Below are 13,761 nucleotides of genomic sequence, written 5' to 3'. Positions count from 1 at the left end.
CCTGTAAAACATTTTAAAAATCAGAAATGATGGCTGGATTCACAAGATGTGTATCTTTCATCTGGTGTCTTGGACTTGTGATTTAATGATATTTAGATGCTAGTATTTACTTGTGACGCTATGCTAGGCTATGCTAGTCAGCTTTTTTACTGTGGGGGGTGCTCCCGGATCCGGGTTTGGGAGGAATTAGAGGTTAAAGAACACCCTCTGTATTCTGTTAGACAGGTAACTCTTTTTCCACAATAAAGCCATAACACATACTTTTTTCCAGCAGCAGACTATGATCAATAATGTCAAAGGCCGCACTGAAGTCTAACAAAACATCCCCCACAATCTTTTTATCATCAATTTCTCTCAACCAATCATCAGTAATTTGTGTAAGTGCTGTGTTTGTTGAACGTGCTGAAAGTCTGTTGTCAACTTGTTTACCGTAAAATAGCATTGTATCTGGTCAAACACCATTTTTTCCAAAACTTTACTAAGGGTTGGTAACAGGCTGATTGGTCGACTATTTGAGCCAGTAAAGGGGACTTTATTATTCTTAGGTAGCGGAATTACTTTTGCTTCCCTCCAGGCCTGAGGGCACACGCTTTCTAGTAGGCTTAAATTGAAGATATGGAAAATAGGAGTGGCAATATCGTCCGCTATTATCCTCAGTAATTTTCCATCCAAGTTGTCAGACCCCGGTGGCTTGTCGTTGTTGATGGACAACAATAATTTTTCACCTCTTCCACAATCACTTTACGGAATTCAAAATTACAATTCTTGTCTTTCATAATTTGGTCAGATATACTTGGATGTAGTGTCAGTGTTTGTTGCTGGCATGTCATGCCTAAGTTTGCAAGTCTTGCCAATGAAAAAATTATTAAAGTAGTTGGCAATATCAGTCGGTTTTGTGAGGAATTGGCCATCTGATTCAATGAATGATGGAGCTGAGTTTGCCTTTTTTCCCAAAATGTCAGTGCTCCAAAGCTTTACTATCATTCTGTGTGTCATTTATCTTTGTTACACTATGGTGGTCTGCTTGAAACATATAGGTATTACAGACTCTGTCGGGGAGAGGTTGAAAACATCAGTGAAGGCACTTGCCAGTTGGTCCGCGCATGCTTTGAGTACACGTCCTGGTAATCCATCTGGCCCCGCGGCTTTGTGAATGTTGACCTGTTTAAAGGTCTTGCTCACATCGGCTACCGAGAGCATTATCACACAGTCATCCAGAACAGCTGGTGCTCTCGTGCATGCTTCAGTGTTGCTTGCCTCGAAGCGAGCATAAAAGGCATTTAGCTCGTATGGTAGGCTCACGTCACTGGGCAGCTCACATCTGGGTTTCCCTTTGTAGACCGTAATAGTTTTCAAGCCCTGCCACATCCAATGAGCGTCAGAGCCGGTGTAGTAGGATTCAATCTTAGTCCTGTATTGATGCTTTGCTTGTTTGATAGTTCGTCTGAGCGCATAGCGGGATTTCTTATAGGCGTCCGGATTAGTGTCCTGCTCCTTGAAAGTGGCAGCTCTAGCCTTTAGCTCGATGCAGATGTTGCCTGTAATCCATGGCTTCTGTTTCGGATATGTATGCACGGTCACTGTGGGGAAGACGTCGTCGATGCACTTATTTATGAAGCCGATGACTGAGATGGTGTACTTCTCAATGCCATTGGATGAATCCCGGAATATATTCCAGTCTGTGCTAGCAAAACAATCCTGTAGCGTAGCATCCGCGTCATCTGACCACTTCCGTATTGTGTAAGTCACTGGTACTTCCTGCTTTAGTTTTAGCTTGTAAGCAGGATTCAGGAAGATGGAATTATGGTTAGATTTGCCAAATGGAGGGCGGGGGAGAGCTTTGTATGCGTCTCTGTGTGTGGAGTAAAGGTGGTCAAGAGTTTTTTTTCCTCTGGTTGCACGTGACATGCTGGTAAAAATTTGGTAAAACTGATTTAAGTTTGCCTGCATTAAAGTCCCCGGCCACTAGGAGCGCCGCTTCTGGGTGAGCATTTTCTTGTTTGCTTATGGCTTTATAGAGTTGGTTGAGTGTGGTCTTAGTGCCAGCATCGGTCTGCGGTGGTAAATAGACAGCTACGAATAATATAGATGAGAACTCTCTTGGTAGATAGTGTGGTCTACAGCTGATCATAAGGTACTCTACCTCAGGCGAACAATACCTCAAGACTTCTTTAATATTAGAAATCGCACACCAGCTGTCTTACCAGATGTAGCTTCTCTGTTCTGCCGGTGCGTTGAAAATCCCTCCAGCTCTATATTATACGTGTCGTTGTTCAGCCACGACTCTGTGAAACATAAGATATTGCAGTTCTTAATGTCCCGTTGGTAGGATAATCGTAATTATAGGTCATCAATTTTATTTTCCAATGATTGCATGTTAGCAAGTAGAATTGATGGCAGTGGGAGTTGACTCGCTCGCCTACGGATTCTCAAAAGGCAGCCTGATCTGCGTGCTCTTTTCCTCCGTCTTTTCTTCACGCAAATGACTGGGATCTGGGCCTGTTCCTCGGGAGAGCAGTATATCCTTCTCGTTTGATTCTCATGTTATTTATGTTAGTGCAGGATGAGTTGCACACAGTGGACTTCCTACTACGGCACACCGCCTCAGTGCTAACAGCATACATCTGGTTCATAGGCACATGATTGCTGCATGCAATAGCTGTTGGATCAGCAGAGGCATTCAGGGCAGTTAGAGGGACATAAATTAGACTACTTACATTGTGTCTACCAATGCCCCTGATATAATGTATATTTTATAAAGCATTATGATGACTCAGCGACACAATGGGAGGGATTAACTGAGCTGGGCTTGGGTCATTGATAAGTGATTGTCTCAACGCAGCCTTATAATTCTGTGAAAGGATCCAGGTACCGAAATTATTTGGGTGGATCCTATCCTCCTTAAAAAAAACGTGTTTTGTTTCCATAAGGAATCGAAATTGTCAACAAAAGTTACACCCATTGAGCTGCAATAATCAAGTAGCCAGTTGTGAAGGGAAAGAATCCTGCTAAACGTTCAATGCCACGATTCAGAGAGGGCACAGGGCCAGATATGATGGGTCTTTTCTTAGTGTTTAGCAGAGATGCAATCAGCTCTTTGAAATCCAGTTTCAACTGTTCAGAGTTGCCCTTCATAATGTCATTAAAACCCACATGGACGACAATAGAATCAATGTCCCAGTCCTGGCGTAGTACATTCAGGAGCAGCTTAGTAATGGAGTAAAGCTCCAGGATAGGACATTGTTTTTTGCACCAGGAACAGTTTGATTTCTAACCATGGGGTATGATATTTGTGCCATATTTGTGCATCTGCAACTTTCTCATTCATCAATACTCACGTTTAATTCAGGATTATCATACTTCATTGTGTGTGAGATGCTGAAGCCTGCCTAGTTGCCTATGCACTTGAATGGTGAATGGAAAGCGCGCTTCAATTACCAGTTGAGAAATAAAAATAGTAGCTATTTTTAATCGTGGCCATCGAAACCGTTAACACGCGATTGCATTTAGAATTGCTGCGCCATGATTGGGCTAATAAAAGCACGTTTCGCTCCAGCAGCAACGAACAAGCTGTTTGATGAACTATAGCAGCAGCTCTCGCTCCACAACGACTGTTATTTCAATCAATGAATAGGCTAAAAATGCATTTTTGCAATGGGATTTTTCTTCTCCCGGACAATTGGCCGGTGCCAATTTGATTTTAACGGCCAAAAGCTGGATATTACCGGCTAACGGAAGCCCTGACACACACATATACACACACACTAATGTGAGGACAATGCGTGTTTTAGTGTATTCTGGTCATGATAGGTTTCAGGGGGATGGTACTTCGACCAGGACAGCTGGGTCTCTGTGTGTTATAGACCAGGCTAGTTCCATCAATGGCTGCCTGCTCAATGCCCTGCCTGATCACAATGGCTAGACTGGTTGCCTGGGCCAGTGGCTCATTGCAGTCAGTCAAATTGAAATAAATTAACTGCCTACCCTGACGGCAGGGTAATTGTTCATATGGAAATTGGATTTACGTTTTCACACAAGCTTCCCTAAGCACTTTTAAAACAATTTCACTCAGATGAGTAGGAGGGGACAGGCTCATGCATTTTTTCCTCTCACTGACTGGAAGAAAGAACAAAGAGCTCTCGGCGGCGTGTAATGCACCTGACGGAGCCATTTGTTTCCGCCGCCGCCGCTCCTTGTGCGCCGCTAAACCCACTTTGTCATTTTGCCTGTAACTCGCTTTAACACCCTCGCACTGAGACACGCTGAGACAGACAGACACACAGGGCCAGATAGGTAATTGAGCGTTAACCCCTCTCTCACCCCCGGCTCCCGGCCCCTAGGGTCGGGCCACTAATTTAATGGTGGTTCACTTTTATCAGCAACGTAACACTAAGAAAGGCTTTAATATAAAGACGTCGCCATCACTGTCAGGAATGGCATCTGCTGGACAGTGAAAGAGGGAGGATATGATAAATGCTGAATATGAATGCAGGCTGCCGCCTTATGGGGTGGTATCCTATTATGTTTGCGATGGGGGCGGGGGGGGGTCTGTTATTTCTTTATTGATATCTCACTATCTGTTTAATGAGAGCTAGGTCTGAGAGCAGCACTCGTGCTGGGTTTGAAGATCGGTGTCCGTGACTCACTGTCTGCGTCTCAAATGGCACCCTACTCCCTACAAAATGCACTACTTTTGACCGGGACCCATAGTGCTCTAAATATGTAACAAGGTGCCATTTGGGACACATCCGACGTCTGTCTGTTCAGCATAGTGGAGATGTAATCAGCAGACACTCACTTCCTCCTGCAGGCGGCCTGGCCGGGGTGTTATCCTAGTGAAGGGGATGTGGGGGGTCCTCGTCTGTGCCAGAGAGGATGATGGGTAGGGTACTGTAGACCTCCGTTCTGCTGCGGACACCCAATGGCAGTCTGGAGAAAGGTATCTGGGCGGCAGGAAAGGATTACGCTGTCAGCGTTTCAAGCTGTGTGTGTGTATGTGTTCATTCGAGTGTGTTCATGGCCTGCTCACACCTGCCATTTTTCAATTATATTTAATTTTCCTCTTCTGGGAGATGCTTTTCCTGTGCGGGCATGTCCTGACGTATTAGAGAAGGAAGGGTGGAGATGTGGAGAAGAGATGGTAGGCAGCCAGAAGCGTGAGGGCTATCCAGTTAACAGGCAGCAGGACACACCCAGTCTTTGCCCTGCTTTTCAGGCCTGTACAAGTAGCTCCCCTAGAAAAATGTCCCTTTCTCTCTCCTTGCCCTTACACTAGTATTTCCAAACTTTGCAGACCAGCCTGGGAAGTTAAGACAGCCGGTAGCGCTTACCATGAAGCCATGATGAGAGATTGGCACATCTAGTTAATTTTCTCTCCTCGAGGTAAGTCGCCTCTCTCCTGCACTGGAAGAGAGACGATCAGGGCCTAGGCTTTCTTGGGAGCGTCTCACTTTCCAGATGTGCCTGCTTCGTTAGAGCCTCGCTCGTTTCATTATTATTTATCCCCGGCCATTGGAGGCTTCGTTAGCTGCAGGCTTACGCAACGCGCTGAGTGACCCACTAATTTCAGCAGCTTTTTATTTTCTTTAGAATGGCTCAGCCTATGTAGGAGAGAATTTCCCTGCCTTCATATCCCATACAGAGGCATAGAGAAAGAGAGAGAGAGAGAGACTTCTTCAGAGTAGAGAAAAGCTGGGACAGCCTAGGGACAAAGGGGCCACCTCCACCTGTGTCATTACCGCATGGCTGTGAGTCTGACTGTTCCTCTGAAGCTCTTTGAAGCCTCCTTAACTCCAGTGTTCTGGATTAAGCCCATGAACAAAGGATGAAGAGTGATAGAGAGGAGAGGAGACATCCTAGGAGAGAACGAGCTCCTTTGAAAAAGAGTGCAGGATTTATTTTGCAGTGACCCACAATGCAACATCCGAGGGAAATTTGTATAACAGCAGATTTTTTTTTTTATATACAGGGAGTGAGAGATTTGCATGAATAGGCGAAATAAATAGTCTTTGATGTAATGGAAGTAAGTCAAGCTGAGTTTCCTGTTACCCAAGTGAATGCTTCCTGACAATTCTACCAACTATTGTAGCCTAGCCTAGCCTACATCTTAGTTTGGGAAAGCTGCTTCTAACAGTCTGTTTGATCATGCACTGTTCACAGGCAGTGGACCTAAGTCGTAATATGCTAGGCAAGAGAAAGCAGCCAGTGACATTTTGAAAATCCAAATATTATTTCCTTGTGTGAAGGATTTGCAACAGGAATTTGGATAGCTAGACTGGCAGCGGATTATAGATGTAGAGTAAAGAAAATGAATGGATGAGAAATGGAATGTCCTCTTTTCTATAGACATGAGTGATTATCACTGGCAGGGTCACAATACAAATTGCAGTTTTAAAACCAACTTTTAAGAAGTCATAGCTCTTATTCCAGACTAAACGAAGGCGGAATAACTCAAACAAAGTAACCGAAAGTTTGATAAGTCTTGCTCAGTCTACACAATGAGCACATCATGAAGGCATCTATAGTTTATTTCTTTATAGGCAAGCCCGTCAACTACCCATTATGTTACATTGGCTTTTTGCCTTTAGTGAGGGGGCATTGGTCCTAAGTAACCATAATTTCATCGCAGAGTAGGCGCATACTAGCCTAGTACATGAACACGTACGTGAATCACTATGGCTGTGTTTACACAAGCAGCCCAATTCTCATCCTTCTTTGACTAATTGGTCTTTTGACCAATCAGATCTGCTTTTTTTAACCAATAATTGGTTCAAAAGATCCAAATTGGGCTGCCTGTGTAAATGCAGCCTGTTTTGTCGGTGTTAAGAGACCAGGGAGACTTTCAGCCAAACACCATCCTGCTATCCTCTAAAGACGACTAATCAAACACTCCTGGTGGGAGTGAGTGTGTTTATAACGCAGTTTCAATTGGAATGAAATTGTTTAAGGGTATGAATTAAAAAGAGCAGATAAGTTGACCTAGAGAAATGGGGCTCCGAAAGGAATGAGGTTGTGAAATGAAAAAAAGCTAAATAAAATCAGGGAATAGGGGAGGATGGACACTTTCATGGAAATGGGGGTAGGAGCTTAAATTAACTGGGCCCTGAGGGCAAATGTCTAATCAGTCCTCTCCTCACTTAGTACTCTGAGGGAAGGCTGGTTAACATAATAAAACACTGATTCACAGCCAGGCACAGGCTGCCTGCCTTCCTCCCGGGAAGCTTCATCAGGGATTTTCAATTTGATGAGTGTGGCTATGGGCTTAACTGCCTAGGTGAAATGAGCAGAACCATATCTCTCTCTGTGTGTGTGTGTGTGTGTGTGTGTGTGTGTGTGTGTGTGTGTGTGTGTGTGTGTGTGTGTGTGTGTGTGTGTGTGTGTGTGTGTGTGTGTGTGTGTGTGTGTGTGTGTGTGTGTGTGTGTGTTTGGGCGTGTGTGTGTGTGTGTGTTTGGGCATGTGTGTGTGTGTTTGGGCATGTGTGTGTGTGTTTGGGCGTGTGTGTGTGTGTGTGTTTGGGCATGTGTGTGTGTGTGTGTGTGTTTGGGCATGTGTGTGTGTGTGTGTGTGTGTGTTTGGGCATGTGTGTGTGTGTGTGTTTGGGCGTGTGTGTGTGTTTGGGCATGTGTGTGTGTTTGGGTGTGCGTGGATAATGTTTGTGCGTGAGACTGTGCATGGGCGAATAGGTGTGTATTTGTGTGTGAGAACAATAGTCACAGAGGTGGGCCATTGCAGATTCACCCACCTGCAGCTCGACATTAACTACAGCGGTGTGCAATCAGCAGCGTGGGAGGTGGATGTCTTTGCCACCTGCTGTGTGGAAGTGTGCGGTTGTTTTTGTGTATCAAATGATGCTGTGTGATCATATTCCTCCATTTAACAAAGAAACCTGCTTCCTGCACATATTGCATTTCCTCTTGCTAAAAACAGCAGAGAAAGAACATGGTGGATTTCCGCCCTGCTCTGTCGACTGCCATTGTTTGATTTCAAACTACGGCTTTGCGATCTAGTTCTTGGCCTTATTCTACTCAGCCCTGGGAGTTTCTCTGTAAAGTGTGTCCAATCGACGTTTACGATCTCATTCATCCTGATACGAAGCATCCTTCTTCAACTTGAGTAACTGGAACACGGATGGGCATCGTTGAGCGAGGATGCTTTTCCGATTGACCTGCTAGATGTCCTTTTACGTGCATTACATTCAGGGGTTTCCCTCCCGACCCCAACCTCATGACCGACTCATGACTGAGGACCCTCTGGGCCGACCTATGTCATCACAACACCTGCTTGTCCGCTGTGCCACGATGCAGTACCTCTAAACAAAGGAAAAGGGTCCACTCACCGTTATGCTGCTCTCAAATGTGATGCCTTACGTCAGTGGATCCCAGCTGCGGTCCTCGAGTACCCCTAACTGTACACGTTTTTACGTTGGCCCCGGACAAGCACACCTGATTCAACTAACCATCAAGCCCTCAAGGAGTTGAATCTGGTGAGTTCGTCCGGGGCAACGACAACAACCTGTGCTGTTGGTGGTACTGGAGGACCGGAGTTGGGAACCGCTGCCTTAGGTGATGTGATGCCGTCACAGCATTTCAACCGACATTGTCTTCATCGGGTGTGTATCACCACTTACCCTCTCTCTCTCTCTCTCTCCCTCTCCCTCTCCCTCTCCCTCTCCCTCTCTCTCTCTCTCTCTCTCTCCCGCTCTCTCCCTCTCCCTTTCTCTCTCTCTCTCTCTCTCTCCCGCTCTCTCCATCTCCCTTTCTCTCTCTCTCTCTCCCTCTCTCTCTCTCCCCCTCTCTCTCTCTCGCTCTCTCTCTCTTCTCTCATCCAGAGATGGCGAGCTGGGTCCAGGTCGCTCCTCTCCTCCCCCTGCTCCTCCTGTTCTGCCTGTCTGCAGCCGGGGGCCCGCTGCAGGAGGAGGCGGTCCTGGACTTCCCCTCCAAAACGCCCATCAACAACGTGGTGCGGGACCCTCGGAGCGGCCGCGTCTACCTGGGCGCCGTCAACACCATCTACCAGCTGGACGCAGCTCTGCGCGAGGAGGCCCGCGCCGAGACGGGCCCCAGGGAGGACGCCCGCACCTGCACCCCGCCCGTCTCGGCCTGCCAGGACACCAAGCCCAGCCCTAACGTCAACAAGCTGCTGCTGGTGCACCCGGCCAACGGCTCGCTCATCGTCTGTGGCTCCCGCTACCGGGGTATCTGTTCCCTCCTCAACCTGACCAACGTGGAGCAGCAGCTGTACTACAGCGACTCGAAGGGAGAGAGGACCTACGTGGCTAGTATTGAGGACGGGGTGGCCGTGGTGGGCGTCATGTCTACGTACGTTAAAGACGGCAACGCCTTCAATGTGTTTCTAGTGGGGAAGGGCTACGGCAGCCTGGACAGCTCTAAGCTCATCAGCACGCGCATCCTCCAGGACTACCGCGACTGGGTGGTGTTCGAGAGCATCGTCGAGGCGTCCACCGTGCAGGCCACGCCCTTCGTGCCCAAGTACCTGCACGACTTCCGCCACGCCTTCAAAGAGGAGGGCTTCGTCTACTTCCTGTTCTCCAGGACCATGGGAAGCACCGATAACAAGAACTTCACCTTCGTGTCTCGGCTGTGTGAGGACGACCCTCACTACTACTCTTACACAGAGCTGCAGCTCAACTGTGGCCCGGGGAACAGGTACAACAAGGTGCAGGCAGCCTATGTGGCGTCCCCAGGTAAAGAGCTGGCCCGGGGGATGACGGAGTCGGGCCAGTATGGTCAAGTACTCCCCTGGCACAAGGTGCTGTTCATGGTGGCCAGTCCCTACGATGACAGCGCTGACTCGGCCCTGTGCATGTACCCTCTAAAGGCCATCAACGAGAGGCTGGTGGACCTCATCAGCGCCTGCTACAGCGACTCGGGCAAGATCGCCGGCACCCCAGCCGTGGACATCCCCTACTCCTCCAAGACAGACGAGTTCTGCACCTCCCGCATTGATGTAAGTAGCGCAGCCTTTGTCATCCACTTCAAAAGACACGTCAGAAGAGGAGAAAAAAGAGAGTCAGTGATTTGAAAAGATTTTTTCCCCTTTAATCAATAATGCAAAGATATGACACGTTGGGTTGGATTTCAGGCCTTTGTTTTCAGGGGTAGGGGGCTGAGGGGTGGGGGGGTTATTTTGGTCTGAAGGGATCCTGCAGGCTATATCACTCATCTCATCGAATCTGAGAATGTAACCATTCTCCGATTCATACACAGAGCTGTGGATGCCAGGACTGACCAGCCACGATATAAAAAATGATTTACATTTGCAATGTTTTCAAACATTGGAGTAAAACAAGCTCATATGTTGGCTTCTGATGGGGTACTACAGTTAAACTAAGCTCATGAGGAATTTATAAGTTATATTCTTCAAGAATCAATGGATACATCATTCATTTATAATTTATACGTCCAAAAAAAGATGTGGCAACCGCAGATTGCCCCGCTAAGGGAACTAGTATATCTCCTATCTCTTCCCTTTCCCTCTGCAGAAAGACACGCTGAACAACTTTAAGTGTGGGGCGGACTTCCTTCCAGCGCCGCTGGCCAGTAAGCCAGAGTTTGCCCTGCAGGCGGAGGTGGTCATCACCAGGACGGGCATACTGACCGCTGTGGCCGTCGCCGTGGAGAACGACCACACTATCGCCTTCCTGGGGAACAGCCTGGGAGAGGTGTACAAGGTAAGGAGGGGACGCTACGGAACAGGACGTGTGTTGTGGAAGAGGGGGGTCCGGGGAGGTGTACAAGGTAAGGAGAGGACGCTACGGAACAGGACGTGTGTTGTGGAAGAGGGGGGTCCGGGGAGGTGTACAAGGTAAGGAGAGGACGCTACGGAACAGGACGTGTGTTGTGGAAGAGGGGGGTTCGGGGAGGTGTACAAGATGTGGTGCTGGGGGAGATGTAGGGGAGCCATACAAGGTAAAGGGGCTAGGGGCGGATGCTATGATAGAGGGAGTTGCTAGTGGACAGATTATTTTGTTGTCTGTGCTGTGCCCCATTGAATGAGCCCAGTGTGTGTTGAGAAGGAGCCTAGTGTGGGTTCATTGCTGAGAGTTGTTTGTCTGCTTCTGCCTGGCAGGTGCATCTAACCACCAACCCAGAGGTGTACAGCAGAGGACCAGGGGACACCACGGGGGAACGAGTCAACAAAAACCTCTTCTTCAACGCCGGCCACAGCCACCTGTATATCACCACCGAGAAAAAGGTACAGTCCCCATTGCCGTTCTGTACAGTCCTCCATTGCCGTTCTTTACAGTCCTCCATTACCGTTCTGTACAGTCCTCCATTGCCGTTCTTTACAGTCCTCCATTACCGTTCTGTACAGTCCTCCATTGCCGTTCTTTACAGTCCTCCATTGCCGTTCTGTACAGTCCTCCATTGCCGTTCTTTACAGTCCTCCATTACCGTTCTGTACAGTCCTCCATTGCCGTTCTTTACAGTCCTCCATTACCGTTCTGTACAGTCCTCCATTGCCGTTCTTTACAGTCCTCCATTGCCGTTCTGTACAGTCCTCCATTACCGTTCTGTAAAGTCCTCCATTACCGTTCTGTAAAGTCCTCCATTACCATTCTGTACAGTCCTCCATAACCGTTCTGTAAAGTCCTCCATTACCGTTCTGTACAGTCCTCCTTTATCGTTCTGTACAGTCCTCCATTATCGTTCTGTACAGTCCTCCATTATCGTTCTGTACAGTCCTCCATTACCGTTCTGTACAGTCATCCATTACTGTTCTGTACAGTCATCCATTATCGTTCTATACAGTCCTCCATTACCATTCTGTAAAGTCCTCCATTACCGTTCTGTACAGTCCTCCATTACCGTTCTGTACAGTCCTCCATTACCGTTCTGTACAGTCCTCCATTACCGTTCTGTACAGTCCTCCATTACCGTTCTGTACAGTCCTCCATTACCGTTCTGTACAGTCCTCCATTATCGTTCTGTACAGTCCTCCATTACCGTTCTGTACAGTCATCCATTACCGTTCTGTACAGTCATCCATTATCGTTCTGTACAGTCCTCCATTACCATTCTGTAAAGTCCTCCATTACCGTTCTGTACAGTCCTCCATTACCGTTCTGTACAGTCATCCATTACCGTTCTGTACAGTCCTCCATTACCGTTCTGTACAGTCCTCCATTACCATTCTGTAAAGTCCTCCATTACCGTTCTGTACAGTCCTCCATTACCGTTCTGTACAGTCCTCCATTGCCGTTCTTTACAGTCCTCCATTACCGTACTGTACAGTCCTCCATTACCGTTCTGTACAGTCCTCCATTACCGTTCTGTACAGTCCTCCATTACCGTTCTGTACAGTCCTCCATTACCGTTCTGTACAGTCCTCCATTACTGTTCTGTACAGTCCTCCAATACCGTTCTGTACAGTCCTCCATTACCGTTCTGTACAGTCCTCCATTGCCGTTCTGTATAGTCCTCCATTATCGTTCTGTACAGTCCTCCATTACCGTTCTGTACAGTCCTCCAGACAGTTCCACTGTTTGTCAGTGTTGTTGTTATTGCTGTAGAGAGAAAGGGACAGACCCTGTGTGTTTAACCCAGTTAGAGGAATTCATGCTGTTAGTGTTTGTGTTGTTGACAGTGTGATACTATAGATCTCCAAGGTGCCAGTTTTAAAGTGAATTTCAACGTCACATACATTTCAGTGTTCCGATAGACCTCCAGTCCTGACATGTTTGCGTCTCAGAGGTCCCACTGTAATGCTGTTTGTGTTGTGGGCTGTGTATTACCGCTATAGATCACCAAGGTGCCAGTGCAGGCGTGCCATCTGAAAACAGACTGCCAGTCCTGTGTGTCCACACGAGACCCCTACTGCGGCTGGTGTGTTCTGGAGGGCAGGTAAGAAAAACGCAGGAAAGCCACACACTCTGTATGCTCCTAATCATTTCATGCAGAGAACCAGGTCAGCGTATCTCTCTCTCCCATGTCCCTCGAAACAGCCCTAGATAGGGCCAGCCTCCATCTGTGGAGTTGCTCTAGTGTTTTATGGGTGACAGTCCCAGAACTTTGCCCCCTCCCATTGTTTCTGCACTACGTATCGATTTATGTGGCCCCGAGAACAGTCAGTCTTTTCGTTAGGGCCATACACTGAATAAGTGACTCTGTACATCGGTACGGTAACTGATAACACTCAGACGAGAGGTCAGGAAATGGCTGCTATTCAGGGTCAGAGGTCACTGTGAGACAGGAAGTCCCGTGTGGCCCGCGGACAAGCTGGACGGAGAGCAGTGGCTGATGGGTGTTGGTGTTCTCCAGGTGTACCAGGAGGTCTTCCTGCCGGCGAGCGGAGGAGAAGAACGGCTGGCTGTGGAGCCCCAAGCAGCAGTGTGTGAAGATCGTGTCCTTCCACCCACCCAACCTTAGCTGCAGAAAGACCCAGCAGGTAGTGTACTGTGCTGGGCCTTGCTCTGGCAGGCTTGCCTAGATAAGTAATAAGAAATGTTTCCATTTTGAATCAGTGACCCTCTACTCTGAAACAATCTGCTCTCTATTGATCCGGCTCTGAAAACTGAAAGTTGTTTATTAAAACGGAGAAATGTGCTAGAGCTCAAAGCACCTCCTCTGACTCTGCTCTCTACCCCCTCTCTCTCTCTCTCTCTCTCTCTCTCTCTCTCTCTCTCTCTCTCTCTCTCTCTCTCTCTCTCTCTCTCTCTCGCTCTCTCTCTCTCTCTCTCTCTCTCTCTCTCTCTCTCTCTCTCTCTCTCTCTCTCTCTCTCTCTCTCTCTCTCTCTCTCT

At 47.8% G+C, this 13,761-nt stretch overlaps 1 protein-coding gene across 1 annotated transcript in view; it reads left to right on the top strand.

Annotated features, from left to right (window-relative positions):
• Positions 1-13,761, top strand: part of plxnb2b (plexin b2b) — a 183,347-nt gene that overhangs the window by 137,307 nt on the left and 32,279 nt on the right. Inside the window, exons 3-7 of the mRNA XM_071326347.1 lie at positions 8,829-9,967; positions 10,503-10,691; positions 11,090-11,215; positions 12,764-12,864; positions 13,282-13,408. Coding sequence (XP_071182448.1) covers positions 8,831-9,967; positions 10,503-10,691; positions 11,090-11,215; positions 12,764-12,864; positions 13,282-13,408 — 1,680 coding nt within the window. The 5' untranslated portion in view covers positions 8,829-8,830. The remainder of the gene's footprint in view (positions 1-8,828; positions 9,968-10,502; positions 10,692-11,089; positions 11,216-12,763; positions 12,865-13,281; positions 13,409-13,761) is intronic.

The sequence above is a fragment of the Salvelinus alpinus genome, chromosome 9 (genome assembly GCF_045679555.1).
Source record: "Salvelinus alpinus chromosome 9, SLU_Salpinus.1, whole genome shotgun sequence".
Lineage (NCBI taxonomy): Eukaryota > Metazoa > Chordata > Actinopteri > Salmoniformes > Salmonidae > Salvelinus > Salvelinus alpinus.
Note: the sequence above shows the minus strand (reverse complement) of the source record. Positions and strands in the feature narration are given on the sequence as shown.